This window comes from Ochotona curzoniae, unplaced genomic scaffold (genome assembly GCF_017591425.1).
Source record: "Ochotona curzoniae isolate NIBS_2020 unplaced genomic scaffold, NIBS_Ocur_1.0 contig_832, whole genome shotgun sequence".
Taxonomy (NCBI): Eukaryota; Metazoa; Chordata; class Mammalia; order Lagomorpha; family Ochotonidae; genus Ochotona; species Ochotona curzoniae.
The window spans coordinates 887115-914277 of record NW_024466580.1 but is presented as its reverse complement, the minus strand read 5'-3'; the positions used below and the strand labels follow the sequence as shown (position 1 = coordinate 914277).

At 45.4% G+C, this 27163-nt stretch overlaps 1 protein-coding gene across 1 annotated transcript in view; it reads right to left on the bottom strand.

Annotated features, from left to right (window-relative positions):
• The window catches only part of OPCML (opioid binding protein/cell adhesion molecule like), a 1160546-nt gene extending 1148337 nt beyond the window's left edge, over window positions 1-12209 (bottom strand). The window contains exon 1 of the mRNA XM_040992656.1: window positions 12072-12209. Coding sequence (XP_040848590.1) covers window positions 12072-12132 — 61 coding nt within the window. The 5' untranslated portion in view covers window positions 12133-12209. The remainder of the gene's footprint in view (window positions 1-12071) is intronic.
• Between the last annotated feature and the right edge of the window lie 14954 nt (window positions 12210-27163).

Genomic DNA, 27163 nt, shown 5'->3' with positions numbered 1-27163 from the left:
CAAAACAGTTTTTGTTTTCCTGCATTATACGGACAGTACTGGGATCTAGAAGTTGAGCCCATGCCCAGGGTCAACAGGTTCATAAAAACACAAGTAATGTCAGAAGTCATGGGTTTAGCAGGTCAGTGCTTTTCACCAGGCAGCCTCAGAAGGGCACTAACTGCCTACCTTAGAAGTAAATCATTGAACAGGAAGAAGGAAAGAAACCATCGTCTAGATCCTCACAAAGAACTGGCTCCATCATCATGAAAGTTGTGGGGATAAGCTGCTAAGAGTTGCTGGGCAGTGTCTTTTATTGATTCCCAAGACTTCACTGGGGCCCGGAAAGAAGAGTGGTAGAATCCTGATAGTGGTTTCCACGCTCTCTTTCATCTGTGCTGAACCCAGTGTGGCATCCATCCCCATGCTAAGTAAGCCTGGGCAATTTCTTCATGAGATGAAGCCAGGAGACTCCTAAGGAAATTCCAGTTTCTCTTGACCTGCTGATGGGCTACTTCTCCCAACATTCTTGTCCCTTTGAGGAGCATGAGAAATCTCTTGACACTGATTATTCAGAAGAACCAGATCAGGTTGTTCCAAAAAGCCACTGTTTCCTAAGGCCCTACTTCACAAGAATGGAAATGACTGTCTCAGCAGTCTCAAGCATCTGAGCCTATCTTTTTTAAAACCTGAACACCTGATTCCTATTCTACATTTGCCTGCGTTTCTTTCAGACATACTTTGTATGGCTTGTGCACAGGTCTGTGTCATCAAATATGAAAGCAATGTTGAAAGTAGTGGTAGAAAGGTAAGATCACCTAACTTTGCTTTCACTTGAGAGCATAGAGAAGAGTTACAGGGGCTGGCATGATGGCTCAGTTAGCTAATCCTGCATCTACAATGTCATACAGATGTCAGTTAGAGTCCTGGATATACTGCTTCCCATCCAGCCCCATGCTTATGACCTGAGAAAGAAGAGGAATACAGCCCAAAGTGTGGGGCACATGAACCCATGTGGGAGACCCAGAAGAAGCTCCTGTCTCATGGCTTTGGATCAGTTCAGTTCCAGCCATTGTGGTCAGCCATCAGGTGGAATGAATCAACAGATGAAAGATCTTCATCCCTGTCAGTCCTTTTCCCTGTAAATCTCTTCTCTAATAAAAATAAAGCTTTTAGACAAATAGTTACAATCCACATGATGTGATTTGTGCACTGAAAGTCACCATTTAACCTGGAATCACTTACAGGGAGACTATGAGATTCCCAGAATGGATACTCCCTTTTCCTGGTGCTGACTCAAGGCCAAACACATATTTAAAAATAGATGTTTTGATGGTATAATGCTAATAAAACAGGTGCCTGTCTCTGCGTATAGACTAAGTCAGGTTGGCACATATCTAGCACTTGGCACTTCCTTCTGCCTATCAAGGAATAGTGTACTTCTAGACGTCTCTCGATTCAGTTACAAAGGTCACTCAAAGCATGGAAACAGCACTGAGATGGAAAAAGCTTTTCTTTCACCTCTTGCCCCCGACTTTAATCCTAGGATAAAAGATACCAGGGGTCTACCCTGTTTATCAAGCTTTCAGTGCAATAAGGTTAAACAGCTGCAAGGAAATGGAGGTCTGGTCAACCAAGGTCATGGGTCATTGGTCTAGGCAAAGCTTAACTCAGTCCTTCAACAGTCTGGTGAAATGAACAAGTCAGATTACAAGAAAACCTGTATTCTTGAGTGGGCTTCATCACTATCTGACTATAGTTTTAGTTATTTTTAAAGATTTATTTACTTGCCTGACAGAGAGAGAGAAAGAGAGAGAGATCTTTCATCGAAAGTCTCTTCCCCAAGTGGCCTCATTGGTGAGGGTTAAGTCAGACCAAAGCCAGGAATCATGAGCTTCATCCAGGTCTCCTATGTGGGAAATGGGCACACACACTTAAGCCATTTTCCACTGTTTTCCCCAGGCCATCAGCAGGGAACTTGATTGGAGCTGGAGCAGCTTGAACATGAAACGGTGCCCCATGGGATGCTGGTGCTACAGGCAGTGGATTGACCCATTATGCCCTAACTTCAGTCCTTAATTATATAGTTTACTTAAGACACTTCGACAGCCTTTAGCTTTATGCCTAATCTACAAAATGGAAGGGATTGCTTTTTTAGGGACCTTTATTTTCTATGCATATCACTGTAAGTTTAAACGTGTTTGTAGGTGTCATGTTTGTACATTCTCTAGTCAGAAGGACTGAGCAGGTGACCAGTGGGAAGATGATGCATGCTTTGTTGTCAATATGCAAATGTGCATGCGGTGGCTTTTTCTTTGCAACTCTGAGTTGTTTCAGGGACCAACCAGAGTTTTTGTGAAAAAGCTAATGAACAACAAGCATTGCTGGTTTCCTCCAGAAGGAGCCAGTCACAAGAAGAATCCACCAGATAACAACAACAAATGCTCCTTGCAATTCTTCTGATGGGTACAGAAGTTGAGTAATGCAGTTTTAAGCTTCTTGATTAGAACCTGAGAGAATATCAGTAAAGGGGGTAAGATTATTAGAATACCAGGAAAGGGCTAATGTCCAAAAGCAACCCATTTCTTCTCCAAGGACAAAATTACACCTAAATTGAAAGAGAGGAGCTAGCAGAAAAATGAAAATAGACACTCTACCCAACAACCCTTCCCAAGGACCCCTAGTGCAGGATTACCTACAGTGCACATTGCTGGGTCTCATGTGCGACCGTTCTTTTAGTCTCTAAGAGCATTCCTATCTTTCTGATTCAGCCACTTAATGCCAAGTTCCCAGACATGGCCATGTCCGCATGACTACTGCAATAATCCCTGGTTAACGTCTGCTTCCTGTCTTGCTCACCCTTAAAAATTCTGCAAACTGGAACAAGAATGAGATCCAGAAATACAAATGGTGATCTTCCTTCTTGTCCCATGCGGATTCCCATCAAGGTTGTCCCATCACTTCTAGAATAAAGACCAGAATGATTAGCTTAACCATCAGGAACTGTCTCCACCTTCTGGTTCCTTTCCAGCATGCCTGCCTCAACTTGCACCACATTTTCTTGCACTCTGTTTTCCAGCCAAATGAGAGGATGTGCTTTGATTCTTCGCACTACGGGAACTCTGCTTTGTCCTGTTCATTCTGCCTCTTCCCCATCCCTTCCTTACACACCAGCTTTGGGCAATTTCCAAACCTTATACTTTGGATATTAGTCCGTTGTCATTTTCACTAGGAAAGCTTTGCTGGCTTCCAAATCAAGGTCAAATCGTCCCTGCATCCATCCCTGTATCACACACCACCCTTCCATGACCTTATCTCAGACATGAATCCACAGTCACGTGTTTGATGTATGTCTTATGCACATCTGCATCTCCTGTTACATTGGAGAAAGGAAGGTCTGACCTGCAGGCTGTGGAAGATGCACTAAATTATTTAGTCTTGCCGTGCCAAGGAAATGGTGGGTGGGAATGGAAATTCAATAAATCTGTATCAGGTTAATTTTTAAGTTGATAATTCTGCATGGCTCATGAATGATGCTATAAATATACGAGTGGTCCTTAGCAGGGAAAAAATTCCTCACCTCTGTTTTGACTGTCAGCCTCATGAGAGCAGAGGCCATAATGATTGTGGTTCAGGCATTATATTCCTGGTGCCTAGCATGGGACTCACATAGTAATCACTCAATAAATAAACAGCTTGTCGAATAAATGAATATGGGTGGCACTAAGGAGCATTCAGAGATGAACAAGGCAGAATCTCTGGCTCTTCAAATGTCCCAGCCATGACACAGCAACTCTGAAACAGGTTACACTGTGAAAACTGTCCACATATAGCAAGAGGCATAGTGCTTTTTCTATTTCTTCTGAGTTGGCTTGGCCCCTTCTTACCTTGTCCACTTAACTCCCTCCCAGGTTCTTTGCATTTTCCCATCCCTAGTCCAACAATTTTACTCCGTATGAACAACGGAAATCCTCTGTGTATGGGTACAGTTCTTGCTTGTTGACACTGTGGGTATAACTCTAAGTTTCAAATGATTGAGGCCACTTCAACAGACACCCTGATGAAATGGGCTGAGTAATTTCAGTGTGTATTAAACCAATAGCCTACATTAGGACCCACATCTGTGTTTACAGAGCGACTCACACTCTCAGGCGTGTCTGTCGCAACATGTGCTGTGAGATCCAAAAGCATGCGGCTCCAGCTTGGAGCTGCTGTGTATGTGTTTGCTTGGTAGCTCAGAGCTGCTGTTTATTGACAAGCATGAACACTGGAATGAATAATCATCCTAAGCATTCCCTGCACATTTCCATCTCCTGCTAGCAGAGCCCATCCCTTTCCTCCACAGATGGGGATGTGTCAGGCAAGGCAACCCAGCTCCCAGATGCCTCCGAGGACTCTGTGGGATGCATCAGCATCATAGAGTAAGTCGTGACCTGGGATGGTCACCTGTTGCTTTCCCCATTTGTTTGTCTAACCAGTCATTCACTCAATAAATTATTTGGTGCACTTGTTCTTTGCTGCTGTATTAGACACTGATGATGCACATCTACGTGTACCTGCCTGTATGTATCACAGGTTGGGATGTAGATAAAAGTAAGAAATCCAGAATGACTTGGAGGACAGTGTTTTGACAGAGTGGATACCACACTGGCATCCTCTGTGAGTGTCAGTTCTGAGACACTCCCTGCTGGAGGCTTAGGAAAGGTGGCAAGGAAGAGCCTGAGTACTGAAGGTCCTTCTGTCCAAGCCTTAGTGGAGATCCTGACCACTAGCTGCAACCTGGCTTGGTCCTAGACTTTATGACCAGTTGAGGTCTGCAGGGGTTAACAGGCATACCGACTCACAATTCCATCAAGAATAAGCTTGGAATAAGGAACTTTTCTAATGAATGCAGAGAAGTATACTTCTTCAAGGCATCAAAAAGCTTCTCCTGGGAAAGCACTCTCGAGTCCAAACTCTAGTATGCCTAGCCAGAAAAACATTGTGGCAAGAGGATCAAAACTTTGCAAATGCGGGTCACCTGCTAAATGATGTTTGCAAGAAAAGAGTCATGAAGGCCTGTGTGGGGTATGGTATTAACCGCCGTGACCATGTGATATGAAGCCAGACAGGAGGCAGGGGCTGGATCACGCCTGGCCCCACGGACCTTGTGAAGCATTTTGAGCCCTGTTCTAAGTTAACGAAAATCTACACAGGACTTTAAGGCAAGCCAAGATCTATGTTATCTAACAGTCTCACAGTAAATAACAGGTGACATCAAAGATAACATTTCCAGGTGAGCCTTGAAAGCCCTGGACCATGGCAAATCTAAGTAGAACCATGGGCACTTTCCCAGGATGATAAAACACTCTGCAAGCTCCAGGGAAATAAAGGCTGGAGAATGACCACTTGGTCCCTTGCAAAGGGACTCTGTCCCTTGAAGCACCAGATATGCTGCTTTTCCACATGTTGAATTCCAGCTTGCCATCCGTTGTCACTTATCATTTCCCCTGAACATGCAAGCGGCCTTTCCAATCAATGGCCTGTGTCCTAATGCATCGATTCATCTTGGCCTTTCCAGGGGTCTCTCCGCACAGCGTCTCTGCTCATTAAAGGGAATGTGCCTGCTTCATAATGATAATGCTTTGCACTTACCCAGCACATTGCCCAGGGGTGTCTCAAAGCATTTTGCAAACATTTAATTAAGTTAGCCAAGTGGCTGCAGGGGGCCCCCCAGCCTCTCAGCACCAGGAGCTGTTGGTGGGAGGAAGATGTTGGGAGAGGAGCTCGGGTCCTGCCTTTAGCACCCACAGGCTGTGGGCACAGATGTGAGGCAGGGAACATGCTGGTAGCCTCAGTTAAGCAAGAAGGAAGCACTCTCTTGTGCTCAGCCACATGGGGCTGGGTTTCTGCCATCTGTACCCATGAGAGAACATGAAGTCCAAGGGCAATAGCAGCTCAGGAGGGTCTTGACCAAAGGAAAGGGAATAGGTCTGCTTCCCTTCAGGAGTTATGGATGTGATTTACAGAGTAGCTAAACCCTGTCTTGGAAGTACGTTTGTGTGTGTGTGTGTGTGTGTGTGTGTACTTACATGCAGGAAGAAGGGATATGAATCTACGATTGGCACAAAGATTGCATGATAGAGGAGGAGGCAGGAAAGAAATGGGAAGCACATTTGGCTTTCTTTGACCTGTTTGGGATTTTTTTCTGCTATACTTTCACATCCCTTTTAATTCTTCCATGAGCTCTATAAATATCACCCTAACCTCAACTCTAACCTTGACCTTAACCTGTCACATGTGAAGTGTGTCAAGGTCTAGCAAGTAGAACTACGTATTTGCCCTCCTGTGTTTAAGACTTTGTTCACCTCTCGAGGAATGGCAGAGGCAGCCAAAGCCTTACACAGATAAGCAGCAACTGCTAAAAGTTGGTCTCCTCAGAGTAGGAGAAGGCAAACAGAGCAGACATCCTCAGGACCTGGGATTACACTAAAGGATCAGGGTCCACAGGAGGGAAATAAAGCAGAGTAGACACACTCCAGGTGAGGCCAGAATCCCTGGCCCCTGCATCTGGAAGATGCCACTCAGCATCCAGAGGTAATAGCATCTATTGCTTCTGACAGCTTGGTTGGTCAGCAGCCAGGGGCCATCTGTGGGCTGACACTTAAGTTCACTGAATTCTCTCCTTACTCTCCAGCCTCAGGCAGCTGCAGGTGATGGCAACCACCCACCAATGGTCAGGGATGTGGGCAGACGGCCCCTGGCCAGAGAGGCTGGGTCAGAACCCAAAGATGGAAAGTGATCACCAGCACAAGGAGCTGCTAGAGCTCCCAGGGTTCTGACTGCGCTCAGCTGATGTTCCAGCCAATGCATCCAGCCCCTCACCTGTAGGATTCAAGGTCAAAGGCATTGTGTGTGCTACCTTGGATTCCCACAATAGAAAAACAAACATAGGCCTTCAGAGTCAAAAATAAGGAGAAATGTAACAATTTTCCATTTCACTGGATTTATGTCATTTGAGGCAGAATATCCTAATACATTTTGTTTAATTAAAATTGACAAAAAATCTTATTGAATGAGTGGTGGGATACAGTTCACTGATTTTCGTAACTATAGCAGACAGATAGTAGAACTTCATCCTACCCTCCTCCTCTTTCAGTAGTAAGATCTGTCTAATGCCCTCCTCATTTCCTCTTTGTCCAACCTCCCTAAGACCAGAAGTTACCTTTAATATGTTTCATTTATTGTCAGCTCCCTGGAAGGCAGAGCAACAGAGACAAAGAGAAAGATTCTTTCTGTTGATTCACTCCTCCAGCCCATAATGATCAGCTCTGGTCCCGACAGAAACCAGGTGCCAGGGACTCAATCCAGGTCTCTCCCAAAGATGGCAAAGACTAAAGTACGACTAAAGTGCTTGGGCCATCTTCTGATGCATCCAAGGATATGTATTAGCAGGGAGCTGGGCCAAAAACAAAGTAGCTGGGACTCAATACCAGACTCTGATTTAAGATGTGGACATTGCAAGCTCTGGCTTGATTCACTGGCCACAAATGCCCTCTTCTAGGATATTTTTGTATGATAAAAAGTCAGAAATGTTCACTTTGCTGTCATCTAGATTAGGTTTTGGCTCTCTGTCCAAATGAAAATGAGGAACACACTTATAGACGGGGAAAGTAGAACTCTGCAAGAGTCACACTAGTTAGCATGCCCCGAGGCTGGGGCACAGTCCTAGCTCACGGGAAGAATGCTCTTCCCCCATAAAGCTCTGGCCCAGATTTGAGGCTACAATCATAAAAAGTTGGTTTCCAATGGCCGACCAGGGAAACCCTGGCCCAGAGCTCTGGACAACAAATGCAGGTCCAGGGATGGCTGCTTAGGGAATCGCCTTCTGAAATGCTCAAGGATACAAAGAAGTGATAAAGGAACTGAAAGAAAGCAGAAAGGCAGACAGGCTATGAGATCCTCAAGTTTCTCAGGATCTCTGGTTCAACACTGCTCAGATCACACCTCTCAGCTGCAGTTGTCTCCTTCTCGCCATGGGTTCATCAGGAGCTGACCTTACTAACATGTCTATCACTTTAAAGGCTTGAAGGGCACTGGGTAGCACAGAGGGAAGGGCATGCATACCTTATTGGCAAGAGGATGATGAGGTCTTAGTCACAGCAGCAGTCCTTCTTCCTGGTTTTGCGGGGAGTCTGAGGGTTGGGTTCTGCCTTTTGATTTCTTAAATGCACCGGGTAGTTATAGGAGAGAAGGAATTCATCAAAAACTTGGTGGTAACTCCCTTCCCCAGGACTCATCCTAATGCCAAATATCCTAACTCCAAAGTCTACCAGTAGGGATACTTCCTTGAAGGAAGAATCAGGAAGTCGTGTGTAGGGGAAAGAAAAAGTTGAAGTCTAAGGGATTTTTCAATCTAAACCGAGGGTTCTCTGACTATAAACAGGAAAGACTTGTTTATACCATGATTTGGCCTGGTGGATTAAGATGCTAGTTTGAACCCTGGCATCTCACTACCTGCATTCTGTTCCTGGTTATTCTCCTATTCTCCCACTACAGCTTCCCAGGAATGTCGACGCTGTGCAGCAGAGGCGGTGGCCACTGCCCTCCATGTGTGACACCTGCATTGGCTTTGCTTCTCTCAGATACCCCCGGTCACTGTCGTATCTGGGAAGCAAACCTGCAAAAGGAGTTTTCTTTCTCCTTCATCTCCCAAATGAATAAAGGACTAAAAACTGTAGTGTGCTAGGCAAGGATATGGCCCCACGGCCATGAGTCCAGCCTGCAAAATCTATTTACAAAGATGTAATTCAGACCCACAGAGATAGATGGGAATTCCCTGGCTACTTCTCTGCCAACAGTGCCAGGACAAGAAGACACAAACAGGAGACAATGGTCTGAATTCGAGAAAGATAAACTCCGAGTTAGAAACCCCATCCTGCCATCAGTAGGCTGGCCCTTACTGACTTTGGGCTGTGCTGTGTCCGGAACCAAGCCTGACTTGCTAAACATAGAATACTACCTCAGCTCTCCCTCCCCCTATCCCCACCTCTGCGGCCTTGGTGCTATTGCTAAGAGCTAGAGGAGAAAAGGACAGGCAGAAGATGGGTTTTGATTCCAGTGCGGCGGGCTGTGTTACTGGTTTTTAACCACAGGCAACGTAGTGTGGATATCATGATAAGGACCAGGGAAGTTGCTGTCCCAGCCTGGAACAATAGCTTGCCTTGTAACCTGTCCTGCAGCCTCCAGGCTGTTCTGATGGGGATGTCCCATCATCTGTACTCCTCACTCCTCTTGCCCTCTTCCTGTAAAACCCTCAGACCCAAGGTCAAAAAGACGTTCATGTCGATCCTGTTTCTACTTGCTTGGCTCAAGATGGGTGGCCCTGCTGAGCATGGCAGTTGAACCATCAACCACGGCCCTGTGCCCATCTGGGTGTGGGCTCATCACAGCTTCTATTTGTAATTCTCAGAGATTCTGCCTAGAAAGGCAACTGATGACCACCCATCTCCCCATGGAAGCTACCAGGGCATTAACAGCATTAACCTTAAAAGTATCCTGGGGCAGAAGCAGGTTGGACCAAGTAGCAAAAAACTGCACCGTAAGATGGCACACAGAGGCCTAACCAGGTCAATGTTACATAATTGCATTAACTTCTGTCTTTGGCAGTAAAGAGAGTAAATGCCTAAGGTGCACTAGAAATCTCATGGTGGCAGGGGGCAGGGGGAGTAGTATTGGAAATAAAGGAAAGAAAAAGTGAGAAGAGGAAGTCACAAACAAGCACTGTCGCTTCTCATCAGAACCGTACCCTGGCTGGCTCATTCCCCACAGATACCCCCCACGACAGGAGGAGTCCTTCCTGAACCTATGTCTTCTCACAGCAACTTTTCCTCCTCCTCCTTGCCTGAGTCCTCTACCACCGGATTCGTGGCACTGTTAACACAAGATGCAGCTCCCAAGCAATAGATGTGTGCAGTGATGGGTCACAGAGCTGGCATCCTCTGTGCCCTGTTCTCCCCATGGAACCCTGGCCATGCGCAAAGTGCTCAGGGGCTCAGGAAACCAACTCCATCCCTCTTTCCAGCAGCTTCAGGGACTGACAGGTCTCCTGCAAGCAGGCTCAGCGGACTCTGGACTCCTAGAGGGAAGCATCACCCTAGTCGCTGACTTCCCTCAGGGTCTACTGCAATGCAGCTTCTGTCTACAGGGGTGTTCGCCCTTCCTTTCTAAAGTGCAGTGCCATGAGGGGCGCACACAGGGCACACGGCCACACAGGGCACACGGCCACACAGGCAGATTTTCCTTGGGCTGTGGGTCTTGAGCTTGAATGGCTAGAGTCAGGACTACTTAAGCAGGAAAGTTTTCTTTCACACTGTGGGCCCAAGAGCACCCACCTGGCTCCCTCTACCAGGCTCAGACAGGTACTAAGTGCTAAGCCAGCCCCAGCAGCGCCAGCACCCAGCCAGCCTGGCTGTAACCCCCTGGGGAGCTGCTTGAACTGGGAACCCCAAGATCTCCTTCCGGCATTCCAAACTTCTCAGCCTGAAAGAGACACCAGACAACAGAGCCCTGCAGAAGCCATTTGTGCTTGAAAACGTCCAATTCAAAACTATAAAGAAATCAGAATCAACAAATCATTTCAAACATTTTTAATTCAAATTATAAAATATTCCACGTCAGGTTTTTTATTAACCCAATCCTTTCTTTTATATTTCTCCCCAGTAAACTTCCATTTTTCTGATTTCACTCTGCTTGCTTAGAAATGCTTAGAGAATCATATTTTTTACATCATTCCTTTCCTTAAAAAACCTTGCTGAGTGATTCAGAATATAAAATGTAAAACTGTACTTTACCTGCAAAAAGGGAATTAAGGTTTTAGCTAATGTTCTACCCAATTTGTGTGTCTCAATTTGGAGGAAAAAAAAAGTCCTCGCTGGTCTGATGTTCCTACAGAAGCCTTGTAGATCCTTTGAGGTTGGCTAAAACCTTGGCAAGCATAACCTAGCCCCAAGGCATTGTTTGAAAGGTGTCCCTGGGTATCTTGGTGTCTGCCTGCAATTACCATATCTATTAAGACGCCCAGGATGTTGCAATGCTTCTCCCAAGCTTATCCAGCAGGATTGCAGCATCTTACCTGCTTGGCTGCAGATCTGATTTCCCCCAGCAAGTAACTGCCCTGAGAGGTAGCAACAAATTTAAATCATCGGGGAAGGTGTGCCAGGTGCTGAGTCCAGCCAGGAAAATACGTTTGCACACTCCAGGATCCCGAACCCCTCCCTCCAGCAGGATGGCCTGTCTGAATCCCACCCTCCCAACACACACACACACACACACACACACACACACACACACACACACGGGGAAGAGGGATCAACATTTTCCCTTGTGAGCCATGGGAGGGAGAACTAGGGAAGAATTTGAGTTTCACAGGCATAATCTGCCCATTTGGTGGAAGGATAAAGAAAGGATGAAACATTAGAAGGATGGCGCTAAGGCAGAAAAACAAGAGCAAATGCTTGAGCCAAGGAGAAGGAATGGGGAGATAAAGAAGCTTGAGTGGGGCAAGGTCGCCAAGAGGGTTCTGAGAGCTAAGCGAGAGGGAAAGAGACAGACCAGAGGAACCGGACACATACAGGGGAGCGGTGGAGGTCTAGCTGGCTCCGGAGGGGAAGGGAGACCCCCAGACACGCGAGCAAGAAGGATGCCCCATCCACCCTGCAGGTCCCAGCCCAGTCAGCTGAAGGATTCGCGGCGGGGAGTTGAAACCCATCCTCTCTTGCCCCCGGGACCACAGCTGCTTAATGCCAGAAGCTACCTTTCCCAGAAAAAAAAAAAAAAGACAGCATAGTGCAGATCTCGAACCCAGTTCATCGGACTCCCAGGAACACAGAGCAACCCCCGACTGCGGGCTGCTGTGTGCATGTGTGTGTGTGAGAGAGCGTGCTCCAGCGACCCAGTGAGTGTGTACGTGCACACGGCCAACCTATCCTTGCACTCACTCGCTCTCACACTCCCTCTCTTCTCCCAGCCTCTTCTTCCTCCTCCACTACCCACCCTGCTCCCGCGCGGCACAGCAGCCCCAGCCAGAAAGAGCACCCTTCTCTACCAGGTACCTGGGATGAAGAGCAGGGCAGTCGTGGCGGAGAAGATGATCCAGCAGGCGGGATGGTACATCTCGACGCTGCGGCGTTGGCGCTCAGCTGCCCGGCTCGCCGCTGGTTCTGCTTGCCACTGCCGCTGCTGCCTTCCTCTGTGCTGAATTCTGAGCAGGTTTAAATCCAATGTTTGCAAAGGGAGGGAGAGAGCAGAGGAGAGAGCGCGCGAGATGGGAGCAGGCAGGCAGCGTCTCTGGTTTTTTTCTTGCACATACAACTGGTGAGAAGCATCAGCACCAATCTGCACGGGGCTCCAGGCAGCCCTCCTCCCATGCAGGCATTGGCTCCAGGCTCCTGAGCGACGCAAGGAGACTTTCCTGTTTGGAAGGCGCCACTCCAAGGGGAGTTGGAGCCTGCCCCTCACTCACCCCCTCACCGCCAGAGCACGGCAGTGCGCGCTTGAGTCTGGGCAAGTGTGATTGTGCCGGGCTTGCATGGGCACACACAGGCTTCTTTCTGCGCGGTGCGGAGGTTCTGCTGCGAGCCTTTTAGACCTCACCCCAGCAGGGCTCCAGCATGGCCTGGGGCTAGAAGGTAGCTCCTTAGGAGGCAGAAATGTGACTAATACCCGCCTGTACCAGTTCCTTCTCATCCTTGCTTTCCTTGGTCTTCAGGCAGAGATGCTGCTGGTGCTGCAACCCACAGGGAGTGCTCAGACCTTCCAGTCTGTACCCACTCCCCCATGCTGCCATACACAGCAATGGGAAGCAATATAAGATTCCCTCAAGACAGGCTTGTGAAGGGTTTTGTTTCTTTCCATCAAAGATACAACGAGAATTAGCCAGTTTCCCACAATTACAGGATTCTGCAACTCCACCAAGGCAGGATGCAACTGAAGCCCAAACAATCACTCTGATTACTGCACAGGCAGACAAGTATCAAGGAGGCAGGAGTTCGCTGAAGCCATAGCCAGCCTCCAGGCCGAGAGGGAGGTTGGTTACCTGTGGCTTTCTGCCTTCCTCCTCCTGTTCTTCCTGGCTCCATCTGTCCCTTCCTCTGAGCAGGCATTATTTCTGGGTGTGACAAGCCTCAGCTCTCTGCTGCTTGACACCTAGCCTGAAAAGGCCAGAGTGTGCCTTAAGCGGCAGAGATTGCTGCCTAAGTACTTCCGTCACTGAAGTTTGCTCTGATGAGAACAGCACTGGGTACAGTAGAAGGGGTTGCACAGACGATGCCTGTGCTTCGGTGCACTCCAGATATTCCACGAGAGCTGGAATCTCTTCTCAGCTCCATGTGTGCGCCTGCCTCAAGATCCCCCAATAATTTTCTGTGCAAGAACATGCTTTGCTTCTCCTTCACTCGCTCCCATTGTTTTCCCAACAAGTTTTATATGACAGGTATGCATAGATCCTACTTTAATTGACCCTCAGCAGAATCTGCAGAATCCGGTTCAATAAGCATTAATCCCCAGCCTTTCAGAAACTGCAGCTGAAGCTGAACAAGTGTGAGTCACTTGCCAAAGACTATGCAGAAAAAGAAAGGCGAGATTTGAACCCAGGTCTCTCCAGTTTCTACTAAACACTTTCGACAAGTTACTTTGACTAAACACTTTCGACAAGTTACTTTGAACTGAACACCCCTCTTTCTACAAGATAAAACCTGTTTATATTGTAAAAGTAAAGGAATTAATTACTCTCCTTATGGACAAGTCAGAAAACCCAAGAAGTCAAATCAAAAACAAGCCATGACCAGCCATGATCAACAGTCTCACCGCCTGACACTTACCAAATACCTACTTCACTGAACTCCATTTTTGGGAAAGCTACAAACAGGAGGAATGCAATTTGTTCTTGTCTGTGAACAGGTGATATATTTGTAAAGACCAGCCCCAAATGATCATTTATAAATGTGCGTAAAAGATAACAGGATACACACATATCAAATTCTAAAATCAAATTCCATGGAGCTGAGAGCTGTAAACGTATGGTCAGCCAGCAACCTTCATCTGTGAATCCTTCCAAGGATAGTAGAGTTGCAGAGCAGTTCAGGAGACTTAGGACCAGCAGCCCTGAAAGCAGCTGGGAGAGCTCAGTTAGGACAGAGAAATGAGACAGCATCCCTGGACAAGAGGACAGCAGGCACCAACAAAGAGCCCTCAGGGGAAAGCAAGGCGAGGAGCTGGACCAGACGATCCAGGCTGGAATGAGGGAGACCTTGGCTTCAAAACCCCTGACTCAGAAACTTGTGGTCCCTGCTTAGAGTTGGTAATTTCTTTTTGAGCTGCTGAGCACTGTGAGGCAGGAAGAGTTAACGTATGGAAATTAATCTGGGTGAAGGGCACAGCCTAGATTCAGGCAAGCATTCCTGCTAGTCGGTGTGGCCCAGCTCCTGGTGGATTCTGGAACTGCCTGGTGGCATTGGCTATGTGTGAAACAGAAGAATTCGCAGGACTTGCTCACAAATGGCATCATGCGCGTAAAAGACATACTATATTCACCCTCTGTGAGCTAAGGTTCTTAAGAATATCATCACTTGTATTGCCTGGTCTTGTCCTCTAAAAAGGTACAATTACCTTTTTGAGAGATGAAGAAACTGAGATTCAGAGATTTCATCATTTTTTCAAGGTCACACAGCTGAAACTCAACCCAGGTTTTTCTGTTTGCAAAGTGAATGGTTTCCTAAAAAGAACTTAGAGCCAGGTGCTCTGCCACAGGGCCTCTCACACTAACCATTGTTTTTCTTTTCCATTGTTGGAAAGAGATAGAAACCAGAGCTCAAAGAGTTTAAATCACTTCTCAGTCATCACAGTGTCGCCTCTTCCAAAAAGCAGGGAGAGGTGGAAAAGTCTGGCGAGGACTAAGCCCTGATGTTGTCTCAGCAAGCAGCTCACGATTCACAATGGACCGTGCAGATTACACTAGGACCTTACTCTAAGGAGAGAGGAACATGGAACACTGACGTCTGGTGAGCTGATGGGGGACAGTGTCGTTCTGTTAATTATTTGGGAAGAGGAGAGACAGAGATGATTGATCACTCCCTCAGCAGCCACAACAGCTGGATTTAGGCCTGAGTCAGAACCAGGTGCTCAGAATGCAATCCAATTCTCCAACCTGGTACCAGGGAGCCAAGGGCTTGACCATGTCCCGCCATCTCCCAGGACCTAAGTTAGCAGGGACCAGACCCAGGTATTCCAGCACAAGATCATGCATCTGAAATGGCATCTTAACTGCGAGGTCAAACATCTACCCCGAAAAGAAACCTTTATTCATTTTAATAGTCCTGCACAGTTCTGATAACTTTATGATAGTCTTTTTTAATTGCCAGCCTATTCCACAGATAAAGGTATCAGAAGGCCCCGAAACCAACTCCAACACTACTAGATTAGGAAACATACTCCATTTTTTTTTCCTAAAGTCCATGTTATTTTTTTTTTTCACAATACCCTGAGCTTGCATATTCAATAAAATGACAGTGCTCAATATTCTAATTTATTTCCGTGGAAGAATTCTCTTTGGAAACAGAAAAACTTAGGTTTGCATTTTGGCTGTGACACCAACTAGCTAAGTGACCTTGTTTTAAAATATTTTTGTCTTAAGAAACACCCACTTATTCTGCCAACTTCTTTCCCAGCCCATACACATGTATGCACATTCTGTGCCTCTTAATTAAATTCACATTTAACAAACAGTGATACATATCAGAAAATAAATTATTATTAGAATGTGTGTGTGCCTGATAAAATCTTTCTTAAGGAAACACATAAATATGTATTTTCACTGATCAATTCTTCCAGGTCTATTATACGATGAAAACATATGTCTCTTTTATTTGTTAAAAAAAAAGAAGAACTATATAAATGCATATTTAATCAATGGATGCCACCGACTCTGAAAAGAGATATAACAGCCTACTGGGTCTATTTAAACATCTTTTTAAAAAATACAAATAAAAATGCCTCAATGCATATTTAATAGGGGGACTGTTCTCTGGGGTAAATAATAAGCGATCTTCTATATTCTGTGAATCTTTTTTCTTCCACCAAAGCAAACAAAATCATCAAAAAATGTATTTAAATAGCAATAAGGCAGTGGAGCAAACCAACTGACACTGGGCACTGATGGGAGGTGGCTGGCTCCCACACTCTAACCTCTTCTCAGGATCTTTCCTCCTAACCATAAGTGGCCTCAGTAAACCTGTTCCCTCGCACTGGCTGGTTTCTAAGCTGATGAGGCATGGAGAGGCGGGGTCAGAGCTGGTTCTTTATCACATCAAGTGTGGACCCCTGTCTCATTCCATCCCACTACACAACCTTGATCAAGAAGACAGAGACTCCCTCAGATCCACACTGTTATTGTCGCTTTTTAATGCAGTGGTGATGATTGCATCCCCTGTGGTTCCTCGTTCGTTCACGTATTACTCTCAATTTAATTTGCTCTATGCGCTCAATCTTGATTATAAACCCGCTATGGACTGGGTGCATACCTACTCGGTGTGGCATACCAGAGATGACACCAAGCAAAATATGACAGTCTTCACCCACCCCAAATTCACAAACAGAAAGGCATTCATTTAATAACTGAATGCATTAGTGGCAAGTGCTTGCAGAAACAAAATGTAGGTAAGAAAATTGGAAAATAAAAGAAGCTTGACTAGGGAGGGCAAAGAAGGGCAGGGAACTTATGGACATTGGACAGAAAAAAGTGAGTTCTCAGTGGGGGTTCCAATGGGAGCTGCCCAGCAGGGGAGAAGGCTGGGAGTGTTCTGGCCAGCATGAAGCTCACATACAAAAGCTCCAAGGCAGGGATGGGACTTGTGTGGGCACCAAAGGCTCTTTAGCGCAATTCACATTCACCCAACCTTTCACTGAAATCAACTCCATGGTAAATAGAGTTAAGATGATGGATTGGTGCAGTTGGAGCCTGACAAAGGGACAAGGAAGGATGGAATCTGAGATATTGTAACACTGGGGATTTTTTGCCTGTGGAAAAGAAAAAAGAGGAAGATGATAAGACACTGTAGATTAAAATCTGACTCTGCTGTTTTAGCTCAAAATATTCCAACATGAACTGGAACTTCCAGGGCTGTCAATGACTCCCTACAAGGAAGTTAAAGACTGCAGGAGGGACGTTAGCCCCTTTAAACCACAAATGTGCTACTTAGTTCAAGGGGGCAATAATTTATTAAATAGCTAGCTTATGGCTGGAAGACTAAGTCCTTCTTCCACAGTTCCAAGAACTCTCTTAAATAGGATATTTTCACTTCTGGGCTCAACTATGAATCTTATTTGTAAAACTTTGTCAAATTATTAAGCTGTTCACAAAATACTCCATGCCTACTATAGCCTTAACAGTAAATACCATTTATGAAATGCCTGCGTATGCCAGCTCTCCTTCACATTGGTCACCTCTGCAAACTAGGTGTTACAACACACACTTTCTGACACATGAGCAAGGACTTCCCCAGAGCATTGGCAAAACAGAAATTCACTCAGTGCTGACTCCAAGTATCAAATTCTTTCCCTTTTACCTCACAGAGCTTTCACATACCACTATGAGTTTTACAGCATGGGTATCAATATCACACATTTTGTTAAAGGCCTATTTATTTTTATTTGAAAGGCCGAGTCACAAAGAGAGGGAGAAGCAGAAAGAGCTCTTCCATGCCAAGTAGCCACAATGCCTAGAGGTGGGTCAAGCTAAAGCCAAGAAGAGCCAGGAGACTTCTCCAAGCCTCCCATGTGTGCAGGTGCCAAGGGACTTGGTCCAGCTTCCTCTGCCTTATCAAACCATGAGCAGGGAGTTGAAGCAGAAGAGGAACAGCTGGGACATGAACTGGAGTTGGTATGGGATGTCGACACTGCAGAGGAAGTTTAGACTACTATTCCATGGTGCTGGTACCACCATCACATATTATTTTTAAAGTATAAAACAAATAACATATGAGTGTAACATGGCTTATGTTACTGTTGCTAGATGTGCAAGCTTGAACACAGCATTCCACACCCCCGTTCTTAGAATCAACCCCTTCCGCCTACCTCTCTTGGATATTTTTTTCTGGTACTTGCATTCTGTTTCTCTCAGGGTTGTCCATGGGAAGAAGATTTAGCCTTGTTTTATCATCAACTCTGACCCAACTCTGATCAATGCAATTTTGTCAAAATGTGTGACTGCAAAAATATTCAGTGTTGGTGTAGTTATGGTTGTTTAGCCACTGTCTTTCCTGATTAAATCTTTACTTTTCCTGGAGATAATATTTGCATTTGTGTTTCATTTATTTAATTATCTATGGACCTGTCATTAAATATCCCTAAGTTCCCCGCATAAGTCTTGGATCATCCATCAACAAGCTATTTTAAACACATTCTCTGGAGCCTTCCATTCTGCTTGGCCTTGGCTATCCTCTGAGCCTTCCATTTGCTGAGAGCATGCACGGCCCTGTGTTTTTCCTTGTTTGATATTTTTAAGTTTCTCTCTGGGTGTTAGTTCTATTTTAGTCCAGCAGGTTTCTTTATAGTTAGTTAGAAAGCACAGATAGGTTATCATTCAGAGGAACCATGAGTATTTGTTAAATGTTAGTATAAATGGTTCAACTACAAAGAAGATCCTAGGTGAAAATTGAGTATCCCTTCCATCTTATGATATACCGCTGTATTTTTTTCTGAGTACAAGCATTACCGTGGAGAGGTCTGTTGAATATCAATATCTGTTTCTTGTATTCTCTCTGTTCACATTAAGGTTATACCATCTTGGGCCTTCTACATATCCCAAAGTTGTTTCTCACTGTCTACCAATTTTCATGAATTGTGTCAGGCACTCAATAGTCTCTTCTAATACAGAAATTCATATCATCCCAACAGCAGGAATTTAAGCATGTATTGTGTTCTTTGAAATTCTTCCTTCCTGTTTTCTTTATGGGACTCTTTGAAAAGGATCTTAGGACATCTACATCGGGGTCCACATGTTTCCTATTCTCTTTTTCATCATGATGTCTTTGGTTGTTATTTCTTGTCCTGACCTACAATTTTAGCACGACTGGGCATGCCCAGTGCTGTTCCTGCTATCTGGTTTGTTGGGGTCTCTTGCTCTCACTCCGTGGCTGTGGTAGGTTCTCATGTCTCCCATAGCTGCCAGCATCAGCTATCCCACAAAAGCTACCTTTGGCAGTCATCACCATTGCTACCTGTGCAGAGCGCTTTGCCTATTGGTTTACACTCATCTTTGTCTCTCATGGAGAGAGGCTCCCCAGCTGTCTGATGATGACTGGGTCTTCTTTTACACATAAGGGTAACTGTAGACAAAGACTGATAGGATCTATGTTCCTCTAAGAAGTATACCTACTGGCAGACCCTTCAAAGGACAGCAGGCAAGAACCTGGCCTCAGGATTCTTCTTCCATATACAGTGTTGCCTTCTCTTTTCTTGAGCCAGCCAAGCTTCTCTAAAGAGGAATCTTATATTCTCTAGCAAGGAAGGTATAGTCCTGGCTTCCATCAAGCTGGAAGGAAGCAGCTTTGATTGTTCAGGAGTGGAGGCTTTCAGCTCTGTTCAGTAAGGTGCCTTGACTCTCTCAGGTGCCTGGGACATGAGCGGCTCTTCATTTCATTTGAAAACCAAACTCCCAGTTGATGCTAAAGTGAGAGGATCTGAGCAGGCTGGATGTGGAGTGTCTAACACAGACCTTCTACTAACACATTATTTTTGGTTCTCCTTATCCTGCCCTCTTAGCTGTCTTGCATCACTCCTTCTTGGGTCCATCCTGGGTTCAGAAGTGCAAACCCACATAATTCCATCTCCAACTTCCTCTGCAGACCCTTCAATATAGACTTAATCTGCTCTTCTAAATCTCTCATTTCTTTTCCCATCAAGCCTCTATTTATCACACACTTTTACTTTCTTTTATACTTTTTTTGTGTCCTGTATAGTGTATCCCTTTAAACTCTTTACAATATTCTTTGTGGGATTTGAGAAGCCACAAGAGACAGCCCTCCATGTTTACATATTGGTTCATATTCTTAATGACCATGAAGTTGAAAAGATGGCAAACAATTGTCAAAACATCCAGAATATCAGGCTATGTTTGCAATGCGCAGCTAAACTCCTACGCAAGTGGGAGTAGGTGAAATATGATTAACCACTGACGATATGTGGTTTGGAGACTTGCACATTTATAATTTTGCTTATATGTTTCACCCCTATGTGAAGTCACACAGAGGAAGCATGAATTAGCCTCACCTCCCAGAAAGAGAATTATAGAGAATTTGAGATTAAGAGATATGTCCCAAATGATCAACAAGTCAAGAATGAAGCCAAGACTGCAGCCTTTCCTATAAACCAAATCCAACCAGTCAGGTCCCTTTCAGTTGTGATTGTTGTTGCTAATCACATAAGCATTACCCTCATCCACTCATAAACCAGACACTGGATTAGTTTGCTAACGACAATTTAGGAATCCAGCTCCTGTCACCAGAAAGCCTTCTGCTTTAAAATGCTTGACCCAATGTTAGACAAATGCCAAAGAAAATGCACCAGAGTTTTTCACCTTTGTAGGAATTCTTTCTTGCCAGAGCAGTGTGCAAGCCAGAGCTGAAATATACAACGTAGTAGGAGAAAACATGATTATCTTTTTCTGGAGCTACAGAGCAGGAAGAGCAGAGTCTGCCCCACCACGTGTCAGTAGGACACAGGCAGAGGCATGCTCCCATCCCTGCCCACCCTGCCCAAAGCACCAGCCAGGGTCTTTGTGTTTCAGGCTTGCTTTGGTCTTCCTTTTGGCTCTTCACCCACCACTCTCCCCTCCCATTTCCTGTCCTCCTTTCCTCCCTGTGTGAAGGGGCCTCCCCTTTCCTCTTCTCTGAATGAAAAGAGTACTCTTCTCTCCTTGACATCTTGTTAGGCTGTGAATACACATCTATTGATTTGCATTTGGTGGAAAAAAAGAGAGAGAGAGAAAGGGGGCAGGGAGAAAAAGAAAAACACACAGTCATACATTCCCTGGTGTCATGGCTACCAAGGGGCCCTGTCTGAATGATGGCAGAGAATGTTAACTCTGTCTCTTTCCGCCTCCCAGCCCCTCCAGCTGCTGTATTGGCTCCACCCATGCAGTCCAATTGGCAGACTGCGAGGTGTCTACTACAGACAACATCCCAGGGGCCCTCCTCCTCCACTTGTGTGCTCAGCAGCTGCTTCTACTGACTCTTTGTGTGCGGCACCAGACCAAGGCAAGTTTTCTCACAACATGGGTCTCAGAGTAGTTGAGACTGTTGCCCAGTGAGCCCAAAACTATGCAGTATGGGTTTCAGTGACAGTTCTCACTACTGTAAAAGAGTCTAAAATAAAATTTAAAGAATTCAATAGCATAAAACTAGGAGTTATGCATTGTGTTACAATTGCGGTGCTGGTGTTTCTATCTTTGGGACACTGAACATCACTTTCCACTCTCTCTGGTTCCTGGCAGTTAGTGCCCAGGAAATGCAGAGTTCTTGAACAAGTTGAACCCAGAATGCATCATGAGTTGCACAGATAGGCAGCTCATGTCATACCTTGCCCACAGTCTCTGTGGGGGCTGAAAGTTAATGTTCTATGTAGCAAAACTGACCAAGGCATAGGAGAGGTTATTATTTCAACTCACTATGAAACTTTCAACATGGAAAAATAGAGTCAGCATCTCATCTTTGGGCCATTTCCAGTAATATGTATTTAACATTCAATCAGCAAATGCTGTGTGTTAAGAGAAGCTGAGTCCCCACAGGAGACGGAGCCCCATGGAAGGCAGAGATTGTCCCTGATGCCAGATTTCACATACCCCACAGAGAAGAAAAGTAAGCACATGACAAGTGCAAGACCTTGGGAAAGATCAACAGTCACACCCGTGCACCGCAGGAGTGTTGTGGTAGCTGCTGGCAAGTACCCCAAGCCTGTCAAATCCTCTGCGTTTCACTGAAAACGTCCAAATTATTAGCCAAAGATCTTGGGGCATTTTGAATGAAATCAGCCAACACAGTATTTTAAACAATTCCCGCTTTGGTTCACTTCACATGCACACCTTTTAGAATGGAAACCCATGACTTCGTAGTATTGATGGGAGAAAACAAGCTCGCACTGTATCTATTAGGACTGGAAAGTGTGGCTAACCTGAGACTCAAATGAATCTGATTTCCCTTCTCACTCAAGGGTTGACTTGCTCCAGAGCAAAACCACAGCACGGTATAGCACTCAAATGAAGATGCCCTCCTGCAAAATTAGATTCTTCAGGCTTCAATAACTACCTGCCTTTGACACACTTGCTTTTACTTTCAATATTTTCGAGAAAGTGTAACAATCTGTGAGGCCTCTGAAGTAAAGTTAAGCTCGAGATCCTGAGTGAGGATGTTAACCCACAGATGCCCCGCTCAGGAGTCTGTACTGTTGAAGGACAAGCTTCATTAGAGGGTGTTGTGAATGATGCATTCTTGTCTTCCTGCAGAGGGTAATGCTAGCTACTCCCCAGGATTCACAATTTTCCCCCAAGTATGTTTCATGTCTGGAACACAGGCTCTGGAGAGGATGTCCCTGTGTTTCTTGGTAGGGCTTGCACTAAATTGTTGAGCCGATCTGCATCCTCGCATCATCCTAACCATGTGGGTACCTTATGACTTCAACCACGAACACATGTCTTGAATTCGCCAAAATTAATTAGGTCCATAGCCCAAGCTACTTTGCATCAAGGAGAATGCATATGTCAACAAACTTCAATGGCTTTCACTCTCCTTTCCAGGTGACTTCCTTGTTGCCTGATATTTGTATTTATAATTGCATATATTCTTATCAGAAATGTGCAGATAGAGAAAATAGCTTCATTAACATGGAGGCAAAATACACAAAAATACAGGCGAGGGGTTAGTTGTTGCAGCTAAATACACACACAAATACATGCACACAAGCACATAACGGGCCTCTGTACCAATTCCCAGATCCTCCAGAAGCTACCCAAGACACCACAGGCTCTCTCAGAAACTCACTGACTGCCACTACCAGTATCTATTGCTGAAGTTGGATTTGTTCCCCAAGGACTCCTGTCTTGGAGGCTTGATTGCCAGTGTGTCAAGGTGAGAGGAGATGGGACCTTGAAGTAGTGGGTCTCAGTGGAATGTGATTGGGTCATTAGGGTATAGCATCCTTGAAGAGAGCAATACTCTTTCACAATAAGCTAAAACAGAAACGGCTCTTGACCCCTACAATGCAATGAAAGCTGGGAAGCTAGCTAACTGTTCCCTTGTTCCCAAATTAAGGAAATCCTGAGTCATGCACCAGCAGAGATGTCACCCAGGTAACTCAGAATATCTGTCACAAAGCTTTCATAGTCATCTTCAGATAAGACTGCTAAGAGGGATGTTCATGGAAAATGGCATGGGGCATGGGATGTGCTAAAAAGTCATGGGAGACCCTTCAACAGAGGGGGCCAATGGACAAAAAAAAAGAGTGGTTTGCATCCTTTACTCAGGGCAGCTCAGAAGGACTAGTGACAGAAGGATGAAGAAGGTCCCAGGAAAGTGTGGTTACTGATACTGAAATAATTTTGCAGAATGTGGATGTAAAATGAAGCTGTGAATTTTTAATAGTATATTCAAGCAGGATAGAAATTTTAAAGAAACTACCACCAATGGACAGGTATTTGGCATAGTGGTCAAGTCACAATCCACACAAAATTGAAGTTGGAGTGCCTGGATTCAAGTCCCAGCTCTGCTTCTTATTTCAGCTCCCTTTCAAAATACACCTTGAGAGGCAGCAGACGATGACTTATGAAGTCAGTCCTTATATCTGCATGGGAGCTCCACGTTGAGTTTCTGGCTCCTGGTTTCAGCCTGGCTGACCCCTGATTGTTGAAGGTACACGAGGAGTGAACCAGTAGGACACGCTAAAAGCAAAAATCCCTTAGTGTGTTTTCCATGATGTTCTATTGCCTTCTTTTTTTAAAGATTTATTAATTTTATCATAAAGTCAGATATGTATAGAGAGGAGGAGAGACAGAGAGAAATATCTTCCATCTGATGATTCACTCCCCAATTGACTGCAATGGCTGGTACTGCGCTGATCCAAAGCCAAGAGCCAGGAACTCCTCCAGGTCTCCCATGTGGGTGCAGGGTCCCAAGGCTTTGGGCCATTCTCGACTGCATTCTCAGGCCACAGACAGGGAACTGGACAGGAAGTGGGGTTGCCAGGATTAGAATTGGTGCTCATATGGAATTCCAACCTATTCAAGGGGAGCCTGTTCTATTGCCTTCTTGCGCTGTGGCAGGAACTGTGCAATTCTCATAGAGATATAAAGACAAGTCCCTGTTTTGTACTAAGACAGGGAAAAATGAGGCAGAGAAGCAACTGGTCTAGCTAGCAGGACCAACTATTGATTCTGGTTTTTGAAGAACAAGGCATTTGGAAGGAAGAAGCCAGGCAATAAATGCAGTCCTATCTAGCTGAAGGCCAGGGAATGCCCTAGGCTCCAAGGGAGCACTTTTTCTGATGAACCCCTAAAAATTCCCAGCACAAACATGGATAGGTCCTCTGGTGATTAGCCAGCTGCAAAATAACTTCTTTTTTTAAGATTTATTTATTTTTATTGGACAGGCACATTTACAGAGAGGAGAGACAGAGAGAAATATCATACATCCACTGTTTTACTCCCCAAGTGGCTGCAACAGCTGGAGCTGAGCTGACCTAAAGCCCAAAGCCAGGAGCATCTTCGAAGTATCCCACATGGGTATAGAGCCCCCGCCACCCAGACCCCGGGCTTTGGGCCCTCCTCTTCTGTGCTCCTAGACCACAAGCTGGGAGCTGGAAGGGAAGTGGAGCATCCAGAACTTGAACTGCTGTTCAAGTGGACTCTGACCACTTGAAAAGAGACCAGAGGTAGCAATGGCTGCCTTCATCAGACCCCTTGCCTCACTCAGGCCTCTTTCCTCTGTGAAGACTTGCAGACCTCTCAACTTACACAGGCCCCTTATTTCTGCCACATTCCTAGGAAAAAGCTGTCCAGATCTATAGTGCTACCACCTTTTGAGGACACTCTGGAACAGGAAAGCTGTGTTGGTTTTAGGATCATCACCTTAGTTTTTTGTCTGTGTGGCCACAGCCTTCTCAACACTACTGTGTCATACCCTGGTTTCCATGCTCAGGGCTTGGAATACATAGGACAAATATAGGACAAATGCTTGAGTGCAGAGATGAATGAATGAGTGAACATCCCAGGCTTCCTACAAAGGTTGCAAACCATGTTGAGAGAGCCACATTGAAAGTCATGATTATGCTTTAGGGTCAGAGAGACTGGAGCTAGAAGCTGGCTATGTGGCCTTAGCCAGCCAGCATTCTCTGTGCGTCTAAATTTACTCACCTGATCCATTCAGATAAGGTGCCCATCTCCAAGAGCAGTCATGGGGAGCCAGAGAAAGTCCATAAGCCACTTAGCCTGGGTGCTTATGAGCTCAATAAAAGGCAGCTGTTGGCATGACTGGTCTAGCAGCAGCCTGACTTATTGATTTGAAGCAAGATTCCATTTCAGGCTGACCTGCAAACTACACTTGGAGGTGTCCTGGCTCCCAGGAAAGAAAGAAGAGTGGAATGGGACCATATGTTTCTAGGAGTTTCACACCTAGAAGCTGCTCATGGCCTGATTTCCTGTGTCCCTGAGAAATTTCCCATCCAATATGCGAGCTCTAATACCATCACACGGTGAGGGTGCCCCAACCCTTGCCCTCAGTCTGGATTCTGTATCCTTCTTGTTCTTGATCTGTCTATTCAGTCATGTTGTGCATCCCACATACCTGTCTGTCCCTCCGGGCAAGCTCTCTATCTCCCTGGGCAGGGTCTGGCATGCTTGATTGTTGACTTCAATTGTCTGGTTTTTCATTGTTCTGCTATAGTCATTGAAAAACATCAGAAATATGGAAACTTACAGTTAGCACAGTCACAAATTACTTTTGCCTTAGCCAAGTGAGGATCAGACCCAAATTATATGTAGGAGGAAGTTAGAGTATTTCATAAGCAACTAAACTTTTTTTTTTTTTGTATTTTTGTTTCTTGCAGGTTCTCACATGAACAACCAGCCAAGGGTTTGGCAGAAATGGCAGAGTCTCATGCTACACAACCATACCAAGCTGAATTCCACACCAATGAGCAAGATGTCTCACCTATCCTACCAGAGGAATCTTCAATGTCTTCATGAAAAATGGATGCCAATATACATTAAGTATGGAACACAGCATCTGGAATCCAGAATGCACCCATTCTGAATTAATTATATCTGCCATTACCATTTGGCATTTATTGAGTGCTATGGTTTGGACAATAGCTTGGGTGTCGATTGTCTCCCAAAGGTCCATGTGTCAAAAGCTTGGTCTCTAGAGTGGCATTATTGGGAACTGTTGAAATCTTTAGGATATGAGTCTAGTGGGAGTCCTCAGCCCACAGAGACAGTCTCTCAGAAGGTCATTCTCATGAAAGTTTGGCCATAAAGGACTGAATTTGGGCCCCACCCTCTCCCTTGCCCGCTCTTCTTAGTTTGCAGTGATTCTTCCTCAGTTTACATTCCATTGTCCTTCATCCACGTTGGGTCCTTTACCAAAGCCAAAGGCTGCATCTTGTTTCTACTTCAAACTCCCAAGACTCATAGCAGTAGATTTCTCTCTACTTCAGAAATAGCCTGTCTTGGGCTCTTGGCAAAGCTCTCTAATACATTGAGCAGCTATCATGTGTTATCCCCTACTAGGCTTGTGAATTATGTGGAGAGGAATACCAGACAAGGCCTCTTGCCTCCTAAGTTTAAAACCTAGGTTGTGGTAGGGATTTAGATTTACTAAACACATACATAGAGATATGTGATGAACAACATGAAGTAAACATGTGAAGCTGACCTGGTTTACAGGCAAGCTTGCTAGGGGAGAAGAGCATTGCTCTAAGATCTGGAGGATGAGTAGAAACAATTCAGGTTAGGGGAGGAGGTCACAGAGAGGATACAGAACCTATGGAGAATGACCATGGTGCTAGGGTGCAAGAAGAACTGAATCAGCAGAGCAGAAGCAGGTGCAGGGATAGAAGAGGTCAGCTATTCACGGTGTGCACTCTGCTCGGCAGCATTGTCTCT